The sequence below is a fragment of the Caretta caretta genome, chromosome 5 (assembly GCF_965140235.1).
Source record: "Caretta caretta isolate rCarCar2 chromosome 5, rCarCar1.hap1, whole genome shotgun sequence".
NCBI classification, from domain to species: domain Eukaryota; kingdom Metazoa; phylum Chordata; order Testudines; family Cheloniidae; genus Caretta; species Caretta caretta.
The window spans coordinates 74961810-74985885 of NC_134210.1; the positions used below are offsets into that span (position 1 = coordinate 74961810).

The 24076-nt window shown below is 41.7% G+C and overlaps 1 protein-coding gene and 1 long non-coding RNA gene across 7 annotated transcripts in view; one reads left to right on the plus strand and one right to left on the minus strand.

Moving 5' to 3' along the window:
* SEMA6A (semaphorin 6A) overlaps nucleotides 1–24076 on the minus strand; it is a 130312-nt gene that overhangs the window by 45147 nt on the left and 61089 nt on the right. For all 6 annotated transcript variants that reach the window (XM_048850069.2, XM_048850074.2, XM_048850072.2 and 3 more), the window contains exons 4-11: nucleotides 18430–18490; nucleotides 15181–15243; nucleotides 14243–14344; nucleotides 10140–10230; nucleotides 6933–7052; nucleotides 5682–5770; nucleotides 4590–4807; nucleotides 144–275 (exon numbers count right to left, since the gene is read on the minus strand). In XM_048850069.2, the coding sequence (XP_048706026.2) occupies nucleotides 144–275; nucleotides 4590–4807; nucleotides 5682–5770; nucleotides 6933–7052; nucleotides 10140–10230; nucleotides 14243–14344; nucleotides 15181–15243; nucleotides 18430–18490 (876 nt within the window). The remainder of the gene's footprint in view (nucleotides 1–143; nucleotides 276–4589; nucleotides 4808–5681; nucleotides 5771–6932; nucleotides 7053–10139; nucleotides 10231–14242; nucleotides 14345–15180; nucleotides 15244–18429; nucleotides 18491–24076) is intronic.
* On the plus strand, nucleotides 20551–24070 carry LOC125636637 (uncharacterized). The gene is made up of 3 exons (XR_007356670.1): nucleotides 20551–20671; nucleotides 21664–21780; nucleotides 23004–24070. It is a non-coding gene; the product is annotated as an uncharacterized LOC125636637 (long non-coding RNA).

A 24076-nucleotide genomic window follows, 5' to 3' on the forward strand; every position in this document is an offset into this window, starting at 1 on the left:
CAGAATCAGGCTGAATTCTTATTTCAGTTAAAATATGGACTTCCCATTACATCTGTACCTCACATTGCTGCTCAAATTGTCAAACAGATTGTATTGCGTACTCGAAGACACAAACCATTACTACACAGCATATGAACGCATACCTGGGTTTGGGCACTCGCTCATCAGGAACTGGTGTCCATGTAGAATCTGGAGACTTTTGTTCTTTGAATCTCCCAGTAAATACATTGGCAATGTCAAGCATGTCATAGGCACAGACTGCAGAGCCAGGGATGCTGCAACGTGACATTTCCCAGAAATTGTTACTCATTATGCAGTTATGCATAACATTTTGACTGAAAAACATGCTGCATAGAAGTCTTCCTGTCACAGGCTACTCAGTCCTGAACTTTCTAACCTCCGGGTATTGACAGTAAAAGGCTGCCCCATGCAAAAGTTTGAAATGTACCAATGGGTAGTCAGTCCCTGTCAGCACAACTTTTTTCAAAAGTCCCTAAAGAAAGAACGAATTTCAGTAATCTTGCAGAGGGAAAAGAATCTGGAAAACTCTGCTTGCCACTGGTGATATATGAAGAGTAACAGGCGATTCATTTAGTGCCCAGTACTTGGAAATTCAATTTCCTGTAATTCATAATACACTCTCAGTACTGATTCTCACAGCCCCTGCTGTGCCCCCAAAATACAATCTAGAGATAATTCAGAAGTTGGAGCTGATGCATCTCTTTGCTGAAGGACCCCATTAAGACTAAGAGTTGAACAGTATCACACCAGCCTTTCAGGTTCAGATCTCCATCAGGTTTTCCCGTACATTTCTAACTGACTTCCTATACACAGTTAACTCAATCAACTGTAAAGAGTTTGCAGAAACAAACACAGTGTTACTTACAGCCACTAAAAATTTCAATTAGGACGTTGATTATTTGCATGTAACCGGATAGTAACCATGTCTAAATATAATTAAATTCTTATATAAACACTATTGGAAGGGCTTAGAGGTTTCCCTTGGTCCGTGACTTTAAGTTATGAATTATTCATTTATCTACCTTTATTGTTTACACATGAACTCTTGCATTTGTGTCTGACTTCCGCTGCTTGATTTTGATCAGAGCACCAGCTGGCCAAGATTTGTAATCAGGCTTTTGGCTAGTGGACTTTGGCCTTTGAAAGTGGGAACAAAACTATGGGAGGGATACAACAAGACTTAGAAGGGAACGTAAATTGTTATAAAATAGTTTTATAAATATTAATGAGAGTTTGTCATTTTAATTTCAAAATGCAACATCCAGAGGGCAAGCAAATGAAACAGAAACAGGGAAACCTCACTAGCCCTGTTTGAAACAAAGGGAGGTAGGTGGTTAGCTCTCCAAAGGGTGGGCTGTCTCCTGGAAGGAGATCTAGTGAAAGGTTGCTAATGTGAGTCTACGGTCTGAAATGTTTTAAAGAGAGCGAGAGAGAGCCAAGTTCATCTTGTTGTAGCTTTGATGTAGCTACACCAGGGTGAATTTGGTCCTGAGAGTCTAACTGAGGGTGTCCTGAGTATCTAGGGCTCAATCCTGAAAGATGAAGAGCAATTCCTGCATGTGCTGAGCATCTTCAAGTCCCAGTGAAGTCCCATTGGAGATGGAGGAATTCAGCACTTTAAAGGATTAAGCCCCTAATGAAGGGCCAAAAGTAATTTAACAGTGGGAGGTTTGGTATGGAGAACAAAAGCACCGGCAGAGTTCAACTCCACACTCCCGGCATACTGAAGAGATCCCTGTGGAGGCGGATATGGGCAGGCCAAAGGTCTGGCTATTGAGGATCGCAGCAGGTGCATCCACTTAGCCACCTACTAGCACAGTGGGGGAATAGCAAGCCATATCCAATATTCCCCATAACCCAGTAACAGCTGGACCCAGACCCATTCCCTACTTCTCGCAGGGAGTGAGGACTCCCTTCCTACTAACCCCTTCTAGTTCCTGTGAACAAAGATATTTTACAAGGCCCTGCTCACTGGATAAGAAATTAGCTTTAGCCACTCCATGCATCGACCTGATGTTGCAGTGTCTCCAGCTGCAATGTACATCCTCCCATCCCCTGCAAAAAAGACTTTGCCCACAGGAATAATACTTCACATATTATATGATGGTTTCCAAGTATTATATTCTCATAGATTATTTCCCAGAGCCCACCAAACCTCCCCAACATGCTATAAAATCTCCAGGGCCCAGTGGAGGGGAGGGGCTTTGGACTCTGGCCTTCAGCTGCGGGGCTGGTGGGGAAGGGGAGTTTCAGGGCTTTTGCCCTGCAGCAGGGTAGTGGGGCTAGGGCAGAGGTGGACAAACTACGGCCTGTGGGCCACATCCAGCCCGCGGGACCGTCCTGCCTGGCCCTGGAGCTTCTGGCTGGGGAGGCTAGCCCCCCGGCCCCTCCCCTCCCCAACAGCTTCTGTGCAGCGGTGTGGCTGGCTCCGGCCAGGAGGTGGGGTTGTGAGCTCCTGCTGCTCTGAGCGACATGGTAAGGGGGCGGGGAGGGTTGGATAAGGGGCAGGGGGTCCCGGGGGGCAGTCAGGGGACAGGGAGCAGGGGGGGTTGATTAGGGGCGGGGGGTCCTGGGAAGGGGCAGTCAGGGAACAAGGAGCAGGAGGGGTTGGATGGGTCAGGGGATGGGGCGGGGCGGTCATGGGACAGGGAATGGGTGGGGGGGTTGGAGAGGCGTGGGAGTCCCGGGGGCCTGTTAGGGGGTGGATAGGGTTGGGGCAGTCAGGAGGCAGGGAGCAGGGGGGGTTGGATGGGGGTGGGGTCCTGGGGGGCAGTTGGTGGGGGTCTCGGGAGGGGGCAGTCAGGGGACAAGGAGGAGCAGGGGTTGGATGGTTCTGAGGTTCTGAGGGGGGCAGTCAGGGTCAGGAAGTGCAAGGGGGTAGAAAGGGGGTGGGGGCCAGGGTGTTTGGGGAGGCACAACCTGACCTTCCATACAGTTTCACAACCCCGATGTGGCCCTCGGGCCAAAAAGTTTGCCTACCCCTGGGCTAGGGGCGTCTGCTCTGCAGGGTGGCAGGGCTCTGTTCTTCGGCTGCGAGGAAGTGAGTTTCAGGGCTGACGGTTGCAGTAGTAGATACCTTAATGATTACTAACAGCACAACATGGAAAACACTGGAAAACTTTCAGTTTAGAGACAATTCTGATGATACAGCCCACTTACTGGTGCACGCTTTTGATTTTTTATTATTATTTTATTTAGGTGATTTGCATGGAAACAAAATCACCTGCTTCTGTTGCTTAGTTTTTATTTGAAGTCATGTCATTCCACAGCAGCTACTCTAATTTTGTTGTCAGAAGTAGTAATTATACACTGGAGGCCTGATCTTGCTCCCATTTGAAATCAGTGGGAGTTTTGTCATTGACCTAAGAGGGGTCACCCTTTTACTCTAGGTGGGAAATGTACAGCAAGAGCAGATAAACTCCAGCAATAAAGTTAACGTTGCAGCCCCAGTGTCTCTTGTCATATAGAACAGGGAAAAAGAAACAGATCCTCTGGGGCCCTGCAGGAATTTTTCTTTAATTAGAACATTTTTTAACTTTTCCTGAGACCTCAGTAATTAGATGCAGTTACATGTTTTAATAACTCACCGAGCAGCATGTTATAATATACGCTGGTAGCAAATTCTAAACAGATGCTATGGAAAGCCTTTATATGCTGAACTATAAAATGCAGGTGTTAGAACAACGGTCCCGTTATTATTTATTGTTTGTGTTGCGACAGTGCCATTACCAAGAACAGGCCTCTATTGTGCTAGGTTCTGTACAAACACACAGGAAGACATGTCTATGCACAGAGGCGATCCTTCACCCATGAAATGGGAGAGTTCCTCTCACTTGGCATGCCCGGTGCTTTCCTCTCAGAATCCCCTTTAATGGAGCATCATGTGGTTACAGCTCCATTGGCTTAGAAGGGACAGGAAGGTGGCAAGCTGGATCTGGAGTTTTCCAGTTTCTCCCCTACAAACTCATGGTGAGAGCTACAGCAATTAACACAAGATGAGGCTCTGTTAACTTCCACTACTATCCTGTCCACACTTTGGAGCCCTTTTCTGTGAGTGTATGGACAGCCAGGTGGAGACCTTAAGAGAACAGCTGTTCCAGAAGACAGACTGCCAGGGGCTAGCAGGAGTTGGTGGGGTATGGTGGCAGGGTGGAGGCAAGGGACATCTATATGGATCTTGAAGAACCCAGGGCTTCTTCTAGGGATCTGGGAGGGGCAAACCACACTCTGCCAATAGAAGAACGAGTAGGAAACTCTGCTAGTTGGACATTGCAGAGTTTCCTGTCCCCTATGTAAAATTATTCCAGCATAAAGGACAATGAGCTTAATGTATGTGCCCATGTAGCACATGATTTAAAACTTATCTCAAGCATCATATAATGTAATAAACAGTACTAATGTATTTAAAATTGGAAAAATGAGTGCCCATATGTGCATGCTAAATAAAAATTATATTTTAATAGCTACTGCTTCTTGTAGTTTTAAAGTGTAAGTAGAAACTGCAATGAAAAGGCAAAACACATGGTACATATTAAGCACAAGCCAAAAGACTGCTGCATTGGGGTTACCTGTTATAAGGGGTGGAGAAGGTTGCCAAGACAATATTATGGCCATTGATATGGATAACATCCGTAACTGCCTGCAGTATGTTAAAGTAGAAGTGTGAATCGCCAGGAACTGAGCAGTTCAGGCGAGCCTTGAGAAAGGAAGTCCACTGTTTTTCCAGAACTCTCTGAGATCCTCCCATGTCATTCTTGCAAACCTGAGCCACTCTTGGGAAAACTACCTGCAGCAAAGGAAAGAAAATAGAGAAAATGAAATATTTCTTTGATCAGAGAAACTTTATTGGAAGTCTGCCTTAAAAAAAAAAATGACACAGCGAGGTGCTTAATTTAATCCCATGTTTCCATAATCTGTGATAAATAACAAACAGAGGAAAATTCAGCTTTGGAAGAGTGTGCTATAAAAGATAAGGCTGTGGCATTTAATACCCAGCCATAAATCCTCCAGGAGATCAGTTCTCAGCCCATATAACCTCATTTCCATACAGACTGCTTAGCTTTCTATTTCCCCAAACAAAAGCACTTTATATGCACAATCCCTGCAACCCACGCTGCCAGCCTCTGGGTTTTGTATCTTCAGTATTCAAAACTATGCAAACCTCGCTGGGCTTGTATTCATACCCTGCACCTTTGTGACCCTGGTCAGCTTTTCTATCTGCTTAGTAGGAAGTCTATTGTGGAAATATCAAAAAATGTTAATCAGAAAGTGTTCAATTGTTCTTTACAATAAGGCAAAGAACAAAATTCCTGCCTTGTTTACTTAGTGCTCCTGACTCTCATCTCCTAAGTACAGCTGCCTCTTTCAAGTAAAAATTTTAACTATTACCTGATACAATGAATTAAATGAATTTGTCATTTACTTTGCAGAGTTAGGAAAATAAAAGAGCTTCCAGTATATATTGCCACCATCACGTTGTCTATCCAGACAGTGCAATGTTTCACTGCAACCAACCTTTTGGCTCAAGCAGCAGGATCCTCTCAAAACAATGACCTTGTCATTGTGATTTATGGTTCTCATTTCAAGGTCATTCCTAACAGCACTGGTCCGAGAGCAGTTTTTTCTGAATATTACAAAAGAATCCAAGGCAATTCTCTTACCTTTCCCATACTGTTGTACTCCACTGCTATTTCCCGAAAGAAGAAGTAGATGTAGTCACCATAATCTACTGCCTGGACAAAGTATGGCTCTGTAAACAGACAACACATTCTGTCTATGTGTACACCATATATAAAATAAAAATGAATCAAAGGCCCAGATAAGAGCAAAACATATCATTGCATACCCAAAGAGACAAATTTTTTGGAGGGGAGGGCGGAGCTTAATTTTCAGCCCTTTCACCCAGACCATGGCTTATCAGATGGGAAACAATGCATGTTGGATGGCTGCAGTGGCTGAAGGCAACGCTGTGGAGAACCAATGCAAGGAAATTACACACTTGCATGCATGCCACTGAAATGATCCCCACTGTGGATTTCTGCAGGAGAATTAGGAAAGGTGAAGATAGTGACACTTTCAAATATGGGCATTGGTAGCTGGTACAAGGGTAGATCCTTATGGCCAAAACCTCACGCATGGAGAGAATAGCAAACCATGCAATTTGCTGTTCCCTAGACTTAGTGATGACAGTAGCATATATAGACTAGCTCCATGGGTACCTGGTATTAACACACACACACACACACTGGGCTAATGGTTTCTTCCCTCAACCCCATTATGTTTCAGCATTTTTGCATACAAGCCAAGCCCTTATACCTGAGCTTGGCTCACTGTCTCACTGCCATTCATGATGCATTTGTGAGGGTAAGCAGTAACTTTCTTAACAACGCAGGTATTTAGAAATTGCCTAATTCAGCAGCAAAGCAATACAGCACCTACAAACTACAAATTGAAGGCTTTGTGTAATATCCCCAGAATTTTATTTATATTGATGAATCATAATGTTGCAGAACAAATTCTCTGTATCTCATAAAACCCTGATTGCTACCTACCACACTCCTAGGAAAGGAGTTGTTTCAGGCACAGCCCAAGAACATTTGTCTCCTATCCCAATCCTGAAAATTACATCTTTTTTACACAATAGAAAGATTCAGGCTTGGAAAGTTGGATGTAATGTATTTGACTGTGGTGGTACTTGAAGTTTCTTTCAGCATCCAGTAACGGGGAGTGGGAAGGAGGAGGGGAGGGAAGAAGGGGAAGGAAGGTAAGTAAATTAGTGTAGGTAAAAGATGTAATTTAGTTTCTTCTCTCTGACAGAAAGCATTGCTGAAATGAAACTGCAGCGAGGTCTGTCAGCAATCCAAGACTCTCATCAGAGATGCAGCTCCCTTTTTTTTCGTTTGTGTACTCACCTTTTAACCATTTTGAGTCATGTTTGACTGTCCGCAGGGTTGGGCTGTCTCCAAGGCTCCGGTAAATGACTGCGTCAATTGCAAGGAAGTCAGTCACTGTGGCAGAATACAGCTTTCCCTCTTGGGGAGTGGGAAAGAAAAAAATGGGAGGGAGGAGAAATAATGTAATTATTTTCCTTCATCAATCAAATGAGATGGGACAAATGAAATCATCTCAATCTCTTTGGAATGAAAATTCTGAGCGGGTAACTGGAGTCACAGGCAAACTGAAATGTTCCTCATTTTAAAAATGAAATGGCAATTTCAGACAGATGCACTGGAAAAAGGGCATTCCTAGAAAATGTCCTCTGTTTTACTATATTAGATAAATTGGGACGAGAATGCCCGGCTTCATTGTGGACACCACTACCACAACACCACAGGTAATCTAATGTGACTGGAACAATGGCTGGAAAAGATGGGGTTGTTATCCACAGAACCCAGCAAAATAAATGGATATGAGGGAGACCAATAGAACTGCTGGTTTTTAAACAAGTTTGTCAAACTATGTACTTCTGGAGAGCATTGTTCCTTGATTTTGTTGTGTTAGCTAATTGACACTTAGTATTTCTTCCTTTTTGGTCTTTAATGTGCAAAAAGCTCCCCTCCTTTAAGAGCTCTAGTACAAAAATCATCAGTGTATGGGATGGCAAAGCAAATATATAACTGTGAAGAGACTGATGAAGGTTCCCTATCCTTTTGGATATCTGATCTATGCTTAGGCACCTTTACCTCTTAAAGAGCATTAGAGGAGGAAAGTTAAGAATGTGTTGTAAACAAGGCACAGCAAGGACAAGAGAGTGAGGCAAAACATCACAAGTTAAAGGAAAGCACTGACAAAGTTTAATTTGATAGCAATTGCAAAATCTGGTCATTGTACCATAGGGCTATTTTATGTTATAAGAAATGTCTTTCACCCATGATAATTCACAGTAACACAAACAATAGAACATTATGCAGATCCAGTAACTCAAATCTCAGTTGTGTCTAAATGAAGTGGGTATGGGCTGCAACCACCTCATTGGGAGCTATAATGGGTATTAGGTTGGAACTTATCGACGCTGGATATATGATAAAGTGGGTGCCCTCTTGTTCAGAGGTTTCTGAACCCTTTTGGCCTACACCTCTGCTTATTTTTAGCTAACAGCAGACAGCATTTCATTTCCCTTCAAGGTTTAAAAACCAGATCAAATCTTTTCATTACCAGGGCAGTAATCTTACTTCTGCACCACGCAACCCCTATCAGATTTTGGCTGTTTAAAAATAGGTCTACTTTCTTAGGCGAAAATAAGTAAGTGTTTTAAAAGAAGACAGTAAAACCAATAAAAAGGCTGAACTTTTCATCTGTGGGTGTCAGAGCTCAACATTAATATAATCACTCTCCTTCCTGCCACATCCCAGTAGGTCTTGTGACCAATCACACTTCACACACACTAACTACAATAGCTGCAAGAAGGGTCATATACACATAAGAGCATCCTACAGATCAAAGTCAGCTGGGCTAGCTCCCTAAACTGTGGCTACTACAAAAGCTTTTCCCAGGGGATCAGACTTTATAACCTATCAAACACAGAATGCTTTTACTAAAGCTGGGCGAATTTACTTGATCCATTCTGTAACAATTTATTTGACAAACTTTACCTCTTATACTGAAAGGTAATAGTCCTGATACACAGAACTTCATTATTCAACTGACTAATTTGTGATAACTTGCACTGTATCTTGCTCCTAGGAACATATCTAAAATGAGTGTACTGTAAGAATGTGTGATATGTGCCTATGGCATGGGAATGGTGCCTAATATACAGCAGCTGCTTATATAATACACTTATATCAGTGGAGGCTGTTTCTTTAAAACCCTCTTCCTCTGGAAGCATTTAACTTATTTTGGATTAAAAAAGAGAAGTCAGTAAAAAGAAGGTCACTCCCCAACATCCAGAAAAATCTCTCTAGTTTTGTCCTTACTATAAGTAATGAACAATTCATTGGTATTTTTAAATTAGACGGCACCATTAATTTATACTATGCTGAGTGAGGGCATGCTGCATCCTGCTAGAGAATCTCTCCTTTGTAAAAGACAGCATGTCTGTTCAGACACTGTAGGTGGTACTATGTCTTTTTGGTTACAGCAATGATCTCCACTTAATAGCGCTGATCTGTTTATGAACTTCTACACTCTCAAGTGAAGTTCTAACATGTTTTCTAAGAAATAGCTAGTCATCATTTTCTATGTAATAGCAAGATACCTGCTCAAAAAACAGCAGTAATGTTATCCTAGATTGCCAACACACTTTACCATCTACGTTACAGCCAAACCTGAGATGTGGTCACCAGAATTCAAAGTAACAGAAGTGCAAAAATGAAACAATATAATTAGAAATCTATAAAAGGTACCAAAATATCATTTTATAACGAATGGCCCAAATTAAAACCATTAATATGCACTCACTTTTTAAATTACTGTGACAAACAATAGTTAACTGTATTCTGTTACATGCAGCATAAATCATCATTAAAACGAGATTTCTCTCCTTCCTCTGCCACAGCTGGGAATGATCTGTCAAGATGTTTCTAGTTAAAAAAAACAAAAACCCAGCACTTCTGCTTTTCTTGTTGATGCAGAGAGGAGTGCACTCACAGATATTTTTAAACATCTCTGAACTGACCTTCATTATGAAGGGTACCTTAGTTTTAACCAAATATAGGACCATAGCCTGCTCCCTCTAAAGTCATTGTGAGTTTTGTCCTTGGCTTTCACAGAAGCAGAATAGGGTCAGTATTTCTGTCTCACACTGATCTGGCATTATATTATCTCCCTTCTTTTACCATGAACCCAGTAAACATGAATCAGGAAACTGAGGCTTTAGACAATGTTGATTACGGTGCCGACGTTAATATAGCAGCTTGTGAAGTTTCCTGCACTAATGATTCCGTGTGGCCCCTATTTGAAGTCATTATTCACTTACTGTGCCACATTTTAAATGAGACCTGAAGAAGAGCTCTGTGTAAGCTCGAAAGATTGTCTCTCTCACTAATAGAGGTTTGTCCAATAAAAGATATTACCTCACCCATCTTGTCTCTCACATTCTAAAAGTGTCATTTTGTGTGGGAGGCAAGCAGGTCCTGGAAAAAGGGAAGGAATGCGTTATTTCACTTTTCCTTATTTACCTGCGAACAGTGCAACATTGGCATGTTTTGCATCATAAGGGCACCTGGCCATGCCACTGAACTCATCTCCTAGGAACTCCAGCGTCTCCATCTGAAAAAAAAAACCAATGGAATCTCTTCAGAATAAAAAATGAAACTTATTACCCAGGACAAAACCTATGACACTATTCATTTCAGGGCAGGGAAGAAGTTCCTTTTTATAGCAGTGGTTCGGGCTGTGAGTTAAGAACAGTGCAACATTATAGCATTACATAAAATCAATCTATGAAAGAGTATCCAGTAAGTCAGACATCCTTTAAAGCTTCTCGTTCTTATCCCCACTACATTTTACAAAAGTCTTCAGCTGATAATTTCTCTGTACATGTGTTTCCTGTTGAACTGTAATGGGCTATGTGGTCTGTGGTTCTGGAAAATATTCAAATGTTATCCTCAAAATGATGCAACAGAAGTGCTATTATCCAGAGCAATAGGCTGCAACCCATACAAGTGAGAAGAAAAGCAGAAGGTAATTTTGTATGTGTGCATTTTTCCCCTTCTTAAACTGGTGCACAATCTGGGGTAGTCAAAACTGTGCTATTCTCTTTTCTGATTTGCATGTTGGAAGGACCACTCTCCAGGTGTTCCTGCATACATTGAGCCTGTGTCATATAGCAACCCTCTTACCATCAAGCAAGAATTAATCTGTGTGGTAGTTCTAAAATCTTAGGCTTAAGTGTAACCCCTGGGAAATTAATTCACCACCAGGTACAGGTAATTATACAAATAACCAGTTCAACCTTATGCAGAAGTTCAAGGGGTTTTAGTAAACTACAGGGAAAGGTGCAGATCCCACATGTTTAAGACTCATATATTACAGCTGGTAAGATTACTCAGCAGTGTAGCCCACAGAGCTAGCTTAGCCTTTTATTTTACTTTTCAGTAATGCAAGGAACCTACAGGCCTGTATTCTGTAAGACATTGGCATAAGTAAGTTAGAATAAGTAAAATAGGCCTATGACCCTTAGCATACATAAAATGGCCTGATAGTTACCCTAGATTCTGGGGAATAGCTTGCTCAAGAGAGGGAGTTGGTACATAATACCAGGCAACTGCAGGAACACTGAACTGATACTGGACCTGGATATTTTAGGATACAATTGTTGGCAGATGTCTAACCAACAACTTGCTTGAGCAACAGGTGATGTATATGATAAAGAGGTAAATGGCATTAATATGTTAACCTATAGGATAAATGCACCCCAGTATTATGAGGATGAGGAAGTTAGATTTGGACATGGAAGGCTGAGCATCAGAGTAAATATCTGTGTCGTACCCAGGTCCTATAACAGGCTAAGCCACCATGTAGTGGGGGCTAGATTTCCATCCTTTAGCTCTTCATTGTTATCTACCACTGACCTTTGGGTGTTGAGGTTCTGGACCATCAGACTCAATTGGCATGCCAAGGACAGGGCTAGTCCTTTGTCTCTCACCCCCAGAACCCCAAGGAAGGGTTGAGTAAAGAATGTGAGCATATGTAGGAAATGACACCAAAGATATCCCTAATACTGTATTACAGCTATTTGTTTATGTGGTTTGGAGCTTTTTTGTCTTTACTGATTGTTTTAATAGAGCTAGCTAAGGCTTTGCTTTATCCTCAGTGTGTGTCTTTGCCATTCACCCTGAGGTTCCCTACAAGATATTGAACTTGTCAGTTTTAATTCTGTGGAGCCTGATTCTGGGACGTGAACACTATTACCTCCCCCCGCCAGCGCATTCATTAGTATTAACTGGCAATCAATACAATTATTATTAACCATTAAAAAGGATCAGGTTATATCAATAACTTGTATGTAGGGGTAAAATCCTTCTAACATGTTTAAATCACTTCAACAGTACATACTGTATAAATCAAATGCAGAGTTCTGAATCATAGACCATGAAAAATAATCCATCTAGCACCATCAGGCTACCCCGATCAACTTTAAGCTCATATGTTATGAAACCTAACTCATTCAGTGGATGATTTGTCATCATTTGTTTTCTGTCATGTATCTTTTCTGTTAAGACCTTCTGAAGGGAATCAGTTGTGTTTACTCTAGGATGGGAAAGCATTTAAAGTAATGGTGAAAGGAAATGAGCTATGCTCCAGAGCTCCTTCCCTCTGCAAGGAGCACAACATTCCAGGGTCATCTGTATTTTCACTTTACAGTGCTGTGGGATGGCCTTATCTTCCACTTTGCATGTCTCAAGTGCCCTGGTGCCATCTGTAATCCCTGAAATACAGTCAGGGAAAGTCAGTGCAGGTGTCAGAGTGACCTTCTGTAGGCCCCAAGAGACATCACCATGCAGGCTCTCAGAGCATAGCAACAGCTGAGGGAATCAGCATGGGCCATATATCATGGGGAATGAAACATCTGCAGAAAGGATCCTCACATTAGGATGCCAAGAAAATCTGTATTAAAATATAGCTTTCCAGCAAAGGGACTCCTAAGAATTTGTTAAAAACATTAATTGTACTGAGCGCTAAGCAATGACAAACAGAAAACTAAACTCAGGACTGGAAACAGGAAACCTGGCTATATGATGTGGATGGGAGGTTAGGGATAAGGGAAGGGAAAAAAAGAGACTTTTTTTTTACTAGACCCATTGTTCTAATTTCAGTACTCCTTATATCAGGTAGCTGCACTATATAATTAACTGGAAATGAGCTTGTCTCTGAAGGAGAAATTTCTTTCACAGAGCTATAGAGAAGACTGTGCTGTTGCTCTGCACCATGTGTTGATGTACCTTCCAGGCTAAAGCCACTGAAGGTGCTAAACCAGCATGGCAGAGGAAGGATGGTGAGAAGTAGGGTAATATTGTGTATCACTGCTGTAGTTGCTTTCCTGACAGTTGAGATCTTCAGTTTGTTTTCAGGACACTTCTTACAATAATTCTGGACCTGATCCTGTACCTTGAAGTAATGGGAGGTTTGCCATTGACTACTAAATGAGCAAGAGTAGGCTTTTTATCAGTAGTAACTGAATCCTCTTCCTCTCCAAAGAAAGGTTAGAAATGCACCTTGTGACAAAGGCAGATTCTAAAAGAGTGCACTGCTCTTAGGCTGAATACTAAGGCCCTGATCTAACTCCCATTAAAGAAATTGGAAAAACTCCTATTGATTTCAGTAGGGTCTGGATCAGGGCCTAAAACCCTACTCCTCAGACAGTGGACAAAGGTTGAATAAATGGCTTTGCATGCATGCAGAAACACTGGCACAGAATTGGGCTGAGGGAAGGAATCTTCAGCTCCAACATGTGTTTTATTAGCAGGGCTGATGGGTAGCTATTTAGTGCAGCCTGCTCCTAATCTCTATATGATGTTTTGACCTTGTAAATGCCCCATTTCTTTTCCCCCTCTGCATTTCCCTGTAGCAGTCTGCTACTGAAATCACTTTCACAGAATGAAGGAGCGTGTAGAATCCTGCACAGGTTCCCTACTAATTGGGTCCCCAAATACCAGTACAGCAAAAAATGCAGTTTCCACTATACTAAGCCTGTAAGTGTCTAGGCAAGTATCTTTGGGATTGGGCACAACACAACAGACAGATTCAAAATGTTTTATGGATAAGAAATCCTCAGCATCAGGCCTGTACTTTGAGATGCATAGTAAACTTTTTACTTAATGACAGGTTTCAGAGGAACAGCCGTGTTAGTCTGTATTCGCAAAAAGAAAAGGAGTACTTGTGGCACCTTAGAGACTAACCAATTTATTTGAGCATGAGCTTTCGTGAGCTACAGCTCACTTCATCAGATGTATACCGTGGAAACTGCAGCAAGAAAGTTCAGGGGACTAGCCCATATTTTTGCAGTGAGCTGTAAGTTATTGTTCAAGACAACTGTGAAGGATAAGCTCAAGTAGCAATATACTTTTACGTGTAGGGGTTGCAAAGAGGTGTCTATGTCAATCCAGGCAAATCATAGAAACCCAATCAAGATTCCACATGTAAAATGCTGAAGAAGTCAAACAAGTGAAGATAAACTCTGTAATGCTGAATGATACATTTTGTGCTGCCAACTACACAGTCAAAATAAATTGCTAAATTTCTCAGAGCACAGCTGCAATCTCCTAAACACAACACCTACCTTATAATTCCTGCAAGAAGGGTTGAAGGCATTTGTTCCACAGATAAATAAGGTATCATCATTTCGTTTCAGGAGGACTTTAATAAAATTATGACACTCATCCTGAAGAAAAATAATAAAAAGTATTTTACCCAATATATTACAAATGTTTGGCTTTATTCTTGTGCCATGATCTTTCATTGTCAGGGCTAAAATGAAGCTGGCTAGTAGCCACTGTGACATTCTGGGCTTTAGTTTCACAATTTTTTGACTGATAGTGAACAAGACAATGACTTTTCATTCTATTTGTTTCATCATAGTTGCTAGGAACTGAGGACATTTTATTTACAGTTCAGATTTCATTATTGTTCATGAATTTTGTTTGAATTTTGTTGCTTTAATCAAGACTGAGGACCTTTCAGATATATTGCTGTAAGACAACAGTAACATTAATTAATTCAGTGCAGTGCACTAAAGTAAAACTGACGGAAATCAGGTCCAGAAACTCTGGGCCTGATTGTGAGCTGACTAATGTTAGTCAGTGTTTGCACGAGTGTAAAATTGGGGTGAGATCAGGATCAGTTCTTCTGCATCTACAAACACACACTTTGTATTATGGCTTTTTATGAGCTCTTCAGTAAACTCCCAGTGGAGAATGGACAACAGTGTTTAGCTATAGGAGGCCGCATTAAGCAATGTCAGTACACCTAGCACTGTGTCCATAATTCCCACTGCTTCTAAGTATTTCATGATGTTACTGCAGCTGCTGTCGTAATGTTTCATCACATTAAAAGCAAACTATTTTTGCAAATTAAAGACTTCAGTAAGTTGATGGAAAAAGCAATTACTAGCAAAGAAGTGAATGGCATGATCCATTCCACATCACAGAGAGCAGTCTGAGATAATAGTTAAGAAACTAAACTAAAGTGGCAGCTGCAGGAGAAATGAAAATTGCCTACCTTATGTTTTCCCTTCATTCTGCATGTGTCTACATCAGCCTGTCTAGATTTCCATGTCAGTTTCTGCAAGGATCAAGAAAGAAATCAATTAGAGCCCAGAGGTTGTTGCATTTGATTTCAGAAGTAAGAGTTCCCTAGGGGAGACTAGCTGCTGAACATATATTTATTGAAAACTTTCGGCACCCTTTCTCCATGATTAATTCACCAGAACAATGAAAGATCAGTGATGTGGAACATTCACTTAATTTTCTGTTGCTATCTATTCATTAAACAAGAAACCCATCTCACCTTCTAAAGCCTGCAAAAATGTGAATTTAGCAATCTGCCAACTTTTTAAAATATATGCACTTTAAGAAAGACCTTTCTTTTCTCATTATTTCTTTTAATTTGATGTTGTTTTGCAAAGCAAATTGTTGCAAATGGACTATAAACTCATTAGTTATCAAGCCAAATAATATGCATTGGCACAGTCCAGTTCAGATGAGCAAAGAAATCTAATTCAGGTTATTCTTCTTACTTCATATTAGCTAATAAGTTCAGAGATCCTCTAGCTATCAAAGCACTAAAGGTTTTATTTTCTAACATTGTTTCCCTGGAATGGTTATAGGTAAATCCCACATTGGATTTTTGTTCCTCTATGAATGGGAATCTAGATACACCACGTTATGAAGTTAGCAAATGTTAAACTTTCCAAGCAGCTGAGTTACAGAGTCATAGAGTTTAAGGCCAGAAGGGACCACCAAATCATTTAATCTGACTACCTGTATATCACAGGCCACCAATACCACCCAGCACCTGCACACTAACCCAACAACTGAAATTAAAGCAAAGTATTACAGCCCACAGGAGACTAGACTATTATGTGCCAGAGGCAGAGAATGGGGGGCATGGGAGGTGCACCAATGCCTTAGGCCCCATGCCAGGGCAGGGAATTAAGTGTGATACACCTGGGTGATCTCTGCAGGTGACCCACACCTTACACTGCAGAGAAAGACAAAAAAACCCAAAGATCATGGACAAGCTGACCTGGGGGAAAATTTCTTCCCGACCCCACATACGGCCACCAGTTAGACCAGAGGTGGGCAAACTATGGCCCGCGGGCCACATCCAGCCCGTGGGACCGTCCTGCCCGGCCCCTGAGCTCCTGGCAAGGGAGGCTAGTACCCGGCCCTCCCCTGCTGTTCCCCCTCCCCCGCAGGCTTACCTTGCCACGCCGCCAGCGCAATGCTCTGGGCAGCGTGGCTGCAGAGCCCAGCCTGACCCGGTGTTCTGTGCTGCACGGTGTGACTGCCTGTCCTGGTGCAGCCGCGCTGCCAGCCACCGGTGCTCCAGGCAGCACAGTAAGGGGGTAGGGAGCAGGGGAGTTCATGAGGGGGATGGTCAGGGGCTGGGGGTGTGGATAGGGGTCAGGGTGGTCAGAGGGTGGGGAACAGAGGGGTTGAATGGGGGCAGAGGTTCAAGGGGGGCAGTCAGGAAGGAGAGGAGGGGTTGGATGGGGTGGCGGGGGGCAGTCAGGGGTGAGGGTTCTGGGGGAAGTCAGGGGACAGGGAGCCAGGGGGGTGGATGGGGCAGGGGTCCCGCGGGAGGGGGGCAGTCAGGAAGGAGGGGGGTTGCATGGGGCGGTGGGGGGAAGTTAGGGTCAGGGGGCAGTTAGGGGCAGAGGGTCCGGGGGCAGTCAGGGAGAAGGGGTGGTTGGATGGGTCAGGGGTCCCGGGGGGGCATTCAGGAAGGAGACGTGGGGGCTGGATGGGGCGGCAGGGGGGGTCCGGGGACCAAGAGTGGGGGGGTGGATGGGGCAGGGGTCCCCAGGGGGCTGCCAGGGAACAGGGGGCATTGGATGGTGCAGAAGTCTGGGGAGGGGCATCAGGGGGCAAGAAGCAGGGGGGGAGTCGGATACGGGGTAGGGGCCAGGTCACGTCTGGCTGTTTGGGGAGGCACAGCCTCCCCTAACCGGCCCTCCACACAATTTCAGAAACCCGATGCGGCCCTCAGGCCAAAAAGTTTGCCCGCCCCGAGTTAGGCCTTGGACTGAGTGTATTAGATTTGAATAATTATAGTAAAATGTCATTAAAAAGTCCCTAGCTTAAAATACTAACACCCTTATAACAATAATAATGGCTTCGAGCCAACAACTCCATTTAATGAATTGAGTTAGTGCTCATTTATTAAATAGTCCTTCGCTAAAACATTTTTCATGGATGTAAGCATGAGCAGTGGGTATAATGGCTGGGAAAGGCTGTGCTTCCTGAAACAGCCCCACGTGGCCTTGCCCATGCTCCACCCTGAGGTTCCCTCCTTCTTGCCCTTCCCTCTTGGCCCCAGCCCAGCCCAAGGCTGGAGGCACTCAGGCGGCTCGGGCTTGGTAGGGGAGGCTGGTGGCCGCTGGCAGGAGCTCTGGGCTTCAGCAGGGGAAGGAGGGAGGGAGAGGTGGGGCCTCAGGCAGAAGGGGTGGGCCGGATCAGGGGCTAACATCCCGAGCCCGTGGTTCATCTACTGCCCATGGATGTAACGCTAGTTTTTCTTTCCTTTGCTGCTCTGTGACCTCATTTTAGTATGAGTATCATGTCATAAGCTCATCTATGGCATCATTCATGGATTTAACATGCCCATTTTTCCTTTCCTGGAGTGAAATTCACCCCGGTGAACTATGAATACTATATATTGCATATAGGGTATGCCATGTGCCAATCAGTATGACGAAACTGGTGGGAGGTCATGTCTAGAAACATTCACACAATATAGAGGAGAGCAATGCAAGAAAAACTATTCCCTTTTTGGATATAATTTCCCATAAATGTAATGTGGTTTTTCTTACAACACTTTATAGCATGATGTTATAATAAGATTTTATTTACTGCGTACTTGCTTGACTGACTAAAAATTATGTATATGAAAATATATAAGTAGACTTTTCCTTTTATGATGAGAGTTTTAGTATTCTTAATTGGTATAGTATAGCAATTATAAAAAGCTACATAATATCAATGAATAGATGTTTGATGGATTCCAGGGAGCTCAGTATATTTCGGTACTAGCTGCTTATCAAGCTAGCTAAATCGCTCATAAGAAATTCACAGAGGTCATGACTGCTATTCCAGCTTTCCCTATATATGACTAGCAATTCCACCTTACTTGATTAGTACAATTTTTACAGCAATGCTGGAAAGCTGTTTGAAACAATGCCCATTTCCTATTTATTCTCTGTTCTTCCTAGTTTCTTTAGTTTCAAGATGATAAAAAGCAACTTACTTTGCTAAAATAAATTTCTTCTGTATGTGATGTGTCCATATCAACAGTATAAATATGGTCCCTGTAAACAAAGGTAAATCAATGCAAAGTCAAAAGCACTAGTCAGTTTATTTTATATAATAAAAAAAAAAAGAACAGACACTATACAAGAGAACACTACTGATTGCTTGGTCTGCTTCTACTGAGAATGCACCACTGTACATAAACTGCTTTGCTTTTCAATAAGAAAGAAGAGAAATTCTAAAAACTAACTCAAGTTTCTTTCCAGTAACAGCTTATTTGTATGAATGAGATTTAAGAAAGGGGGCTAGTTCCACATCCTCTAGGTGCTGGTGGGCAGATGTTTTTGTGCATCTTTATATCAGCTGCAATCCTATTTAGGCAACCGTTACCAGCTTCCTGGGATGGTTTTCAGTATGCCATTCTTAGTCAGCCAGGGTTAAAAAAAGGTTAATGCATTTTTTTTTTTTAAATTATACCTCCAATCTCAGCGGTAATGATTTGATTGACAATCTGGAAAGGAAAAAATTGACAGCAACAAAATTGTTTCCAGAAATTATTCTTCTCTTCACACGCTGATGGCCAAATTAAACTCTAAAATTCACCCTCAAAAAAAGTTTACATCTCGCCTGTGCTCACCTTCCTATTTTGCTGAGAACCTGGTTTTCTCTACAATTAGCTACCAATCTTCCCTGCACAAGGGGAAACAGACTCAGAAAGTCAGGTGGGGGGACATTTTTAAGCAGTCCCCTTCTGTGTGAGTGGCGCACAGAGACATTTTTGACTGGGGCACAGAATTAAAAAAGAAAACAAAACACCTGAAAGAGCCACACCAAATTGTGCAGGAGGGGTGAAAAACACCCAACATCTCATTTTTCCTTGAAAAAACAATGACTTTTTCAAAAATGTGGGAAGTCTTGTGGCTAGAAAACGATTCATAGCTTTAAAAGGGGGCTATATAGGAGTCTGTTGAAAGTAGGATACAGACTGTTTCCATTTTAGAAGCCTCTGCTGTCAAGACTAGCTCCATTTTATCGAGTTTGAGGGAAACAATATTAGCTTCTAACTAAAGCAGACAGAAAACAGTCTTTGCTGTAAAATGAAAATAAGAAACACTTCTCTCACATGGAGAAAAGGGGCAGCATTGTTAATAGAAACTGGCTTTAAAAAAAAATTTGTCTGCCACTGCAGTTGAGGCAGTTTGCTTTGTAAGATGCCAAACTGAGGAGGTTTTTTTTCTCCCTCAGTCTTCAATACAAACCAGAACTGTCATTTATTTTCAAGACGGGTTTAATGCCTTATTATTTGCTTGTCTTTACTGGCGGAGCTATGGTCAGGGTCAGTGGCAGAATAAAATTACATATTAGCATATCAGCTTTATAGACGGTGATGTTACTTCCTTTTTTATATATACATATTCAAAGTTTCAGTTGGTGGAAACCAAGAATCTGAATTGTAAATTGACTGATTATTATGCACTGGCAACACCTGAAAAAGTGTTCTGATTGGCCCCCTTCTGGCACAGCTCTTTACATTAATTATCATTTTAGTGTTGAGGATTTCTTTTTAAAAAGACAAACTAGCAACAACAAAAACCCAGTAAAAGTAAATGGGTGAAATTCAGAGAGAGGCTTGTGTCACTTAGCATCACTCACATCATGGCTCTTCTGAGCGACTTAAGTGACTAAGCAACTTACTTTCTGGCTTGCCAAAGTGTCCTAGGAGAATTCAGACACCAAGTTGTGGAATTATGTCAATGAAACCTGATTTCAGGATAACTAAAACCATTTCCACATGCTGTATCTAATGCACAGTTGCCCAGTGTTGGCAAAAATTAAAAGAACTGTCTGTAGATACTATAGATACTAATGGACTGTTTTGCCCTCTCTTCCCCAATACTGCCTACTGGCTGTGGTATGAGTATAGTTCTCTGCTAATTAAATTATTCTAACACAAACTGACTTAATCCTACTGCTTCCGTTTTCCCACCTCCAGTCAGCAGAACTGAATTTTGTTGCCATGGTATAATCTTGTGGAGGAAGGGAATTTAAATAATGCTGCTGGCTGTGCATGACCCTTGGCCATGTCAGTGCAATGTCTGGAAATGTGTAAATGCACTCTGGTACTGCTGGGGCTCAATGAACCATTCTGTGCATACATATGGGAGGTGACAGATCATGGGAACAAAAGCAACCACCAAACAAGTCAGCAGGAAGAGATGACACAGTGAACTCCAGGAAAGGTGTGTGCAAACCTGTACCCTCTGAGGGAAGAAGAAAATGCTGCTATTCTGTTACATATCCAGAGGGACAGCTCAGGGCCAACATTTCAGAAAAACTCAGCTGGGGGTAAGAGATGGGAAAAGTTGTGACAGCATAGAACATAATTTATGATTGTATTGTACTCTGCAAAGTTGGGGGAGGGGCAAAAAGTGGAAGATATTCTGGAGCATATAGGCCTAGGAAAAGTCTGAGGGGAGCAAACTAAGGTCTGGATGGGCAACTGCCCCGCTTGTCCCATAGCAAATGATGCCCCTGGGACAGATGCTCAGCTGATGTAAATTGGTGTACTACTCTAGTCTCATTAACTTCAGTGAAGCTATGCTAATTTACATCAGCTGAATATCCAGCTCATAATTTGCACTGAAATCTTTCCAAACCCATAAAAAGTGTTTAATAATAGTTAGTACAAAATTCTTATTTACATCCCTATATCTTATTTGACAAAATAGGCAACTGACAAACAGATTTTGTTCTGTAATAAATGCAGTAATAATGCAGTAATAAAGTAATGCAGTAATAAATTGTTAGCTGTCGCTGAAATCAGTTTGTCCTTTTTTCCAAGGAAATTAACTGCAAAACTAACAGTGAGCACTGGATTTTCTCAAAAACCTCAGTGTTTAATCATGTGTTTTGATTGCTTTTCAGATAATTGGGTACAAATGTAAACTTAGTATCACTATATTTAGACACCTACAAAACAACTTAAAAGAAGCATCTGATATGGTACTAAGGGATTTATGCTAAATACAGTTTCAATTAATCCTGTTATGAAGCTCTTTGATAAACACTTTTGACTGTGTTCACATTTGCTTCAGTCTCTCAGTTTATTGCCCCCATTAGTGTTACAGATATAAACTTTCACTCACACTAATTATGGAAAGATTACTCATTTTTGAAAGTTTCTCACTTGAAGATAAAAATGACCTTGTGAATTTTAACTTTTATCACATAGGCTTCTCAACCTAGCAGGGATTTTTTTCCAGTAATATTCTGAGGAGGAAAATAATCTACGTAACAGTTTTTCAGTTACTGGAGCAAAGAAAAGTTTAAGAAGATTTTTTGTGCTCGTGTAAGTAAAAATGGATTACATCTTTCTGTTCTTTTTGCAGGTCATTTGTCCCCAATAATGTCAAAGCATTTCTCTATTTGAATATAATATAATATTTTATCTATACACATTCACATACACTCAAACACAAATATGGTATATATTACACATACACAGATTAAGGAGCTAATTCATTTTTTAAAATGAGCTGTGATTTGTGAATGGTAATTTGCCATCATGAAAAGTTCAAATTCTTTTTCAAACTGTAGCATCAGAGTGCAGCGGAGGCATGTAGCTTGCTGATTACAAGTTAATATTTTCATCAACATTTCAGTCTGCGAATAATGTTTGGATATTTTAATCCACCAAGCAGATTTGCCTTAGTGCTTGTCAGTTCTAATTGTCACACTGCAAATAACCTGCCAATTTAAAAAAGAAAACAAACACACACAAAAAGAAAAAAAAATAAGGGAATTCCCCCATGAAAAATTACATTAAGGAGTAAATCCTGCCATCCCTCTGGCTCCCCCACATGCACATAACCACACAGGTACTATGTTTTCATGGGAAGGTGAAGAGTGGAGCATTCTCCCTGAGAGACTCTGCACAGTCTCTGTGTCATCGAGCCAAGTTCCACACTTCTCTGAAGAATAATCGAAGGTGAAGTTGTACGGTGGGAGGCATGGCCAGTGGGTGCATGCATAACATGGATCCTGTTGCCCAAAATACTACATGGGGCAGCATAAAGCACATCCATTGCACCCACTGCAAAACATAGAGTAGAAACTGTCCCCTGTTTGGGCAGTGTACGAGGTGCTATAGCAATGCTATAGAGGCTGACGCTGAGGATTCTAGTCCTCTGCCTGGGCTGTACTACCATCTATTTATTTGGGCTGGGCACTCTTTCCCCGGATTTGTCCTCTAATGACAATTAAAGGCTGGCCTGGCTATCTAGTCCTTTATTGAGTGCAACAGGCTGTTATGCAGAATATCTGAGTTTGAGACTTAGTAATCTTTTAATGCCTTGTGGACAGGAATTGGGAATGTTACAGAAGCATGGCATGCAATACTTCGTAATAGGCTGGAGCACGCACGAGGAGCAGCACAATGATGTATGGGAAGGGTCTGAGGAAAGGGTAAGGGGGAAAAAAGACAAAATGGTCTTGTTTTGAAAATATATGCTCTTAACTTAAAACACTACTTCCAATTTTGTCACAGCTCTAAGATTGTGCATCCTTTTCTAGGGACAGCTGGCCTTGGAGAGTACTTGCTGTGAAAAGGAAAGGAAAGAGCATAGGAAACCAGCAGAGAATTGGGGACTCAAAATCTCCAGGACATGTGAGAAATGCAAGCCTATATATGAAGAGTTTGTCAGAAACCGAGCTTTGCAATGAAATCTTAAGATTCCTCCAATGTCTAGGCATAATGAGAAGCGACTTGAAAGTGCAGTTATGGTGTAAAATGGCACCTCCTTACTTAACAATTCTGTTCCTTGGCATATCAATCGATCCATCAATCAATAACTCTAACCCATCTGCTCCCTGAATATATTCTTTCTGATGTGCCAATCAGCATGGGTATTTAGGTAGCATTCTGTGACACTTATGTAATAATAATAAGTTTTGACCTCCTGTTAGCATTGGAAAGCCAAAAACTTATGGGAGAATGAGTATTTACTTATAATATGCACCAGATCTGCAGCTGTTAAAAATCAATGTAGTTCCACTGAAACTGCCAGAGCTATGCCAATTTACACCTACTAAGGAGCTGGCCTTATAAGCCTTCTCATATAAATGCATGTGTTTGTGTATATAAAAATATATCTGCAAAAAGATGCAGAAAAGACATTCAATTAACCTCATGGAATACATCAAAAGAAAAGCAGTAAACATATTTCTTCTGCTTTTTTTGTTGTTTTACTATAAAATATGCCTAGAACAGCAACGTTAAAGTTTAATTACTCTTATTCAAATATGTACTTATGCACCCAGTGGCTCATTTGTGTTTGTTCTCCAAAATACGTAATTAATTGTGTGCACAAACAAAATCACAAACTCCTTTAAGGAAATTATTATTCTGTCTCTATCCTCCAACTTCCATTGGCTTTAATGGGGGGCTGCAGATGCCCAGCACCCCCAGAAGTTGCTCAGCACCTTGACGGATTGAGCCCAAGATGACAAACTAATGTGGCTTTTAAGATGTATCACAGACAGACTATAAAGACCAATGTGTGTGATAAAATCCTAAAATAAATGTCTGGCAGAGATAAACTCAGAATATCAATTTTTTCTAGGAATAGCAAGAAGGGAATTAGGAA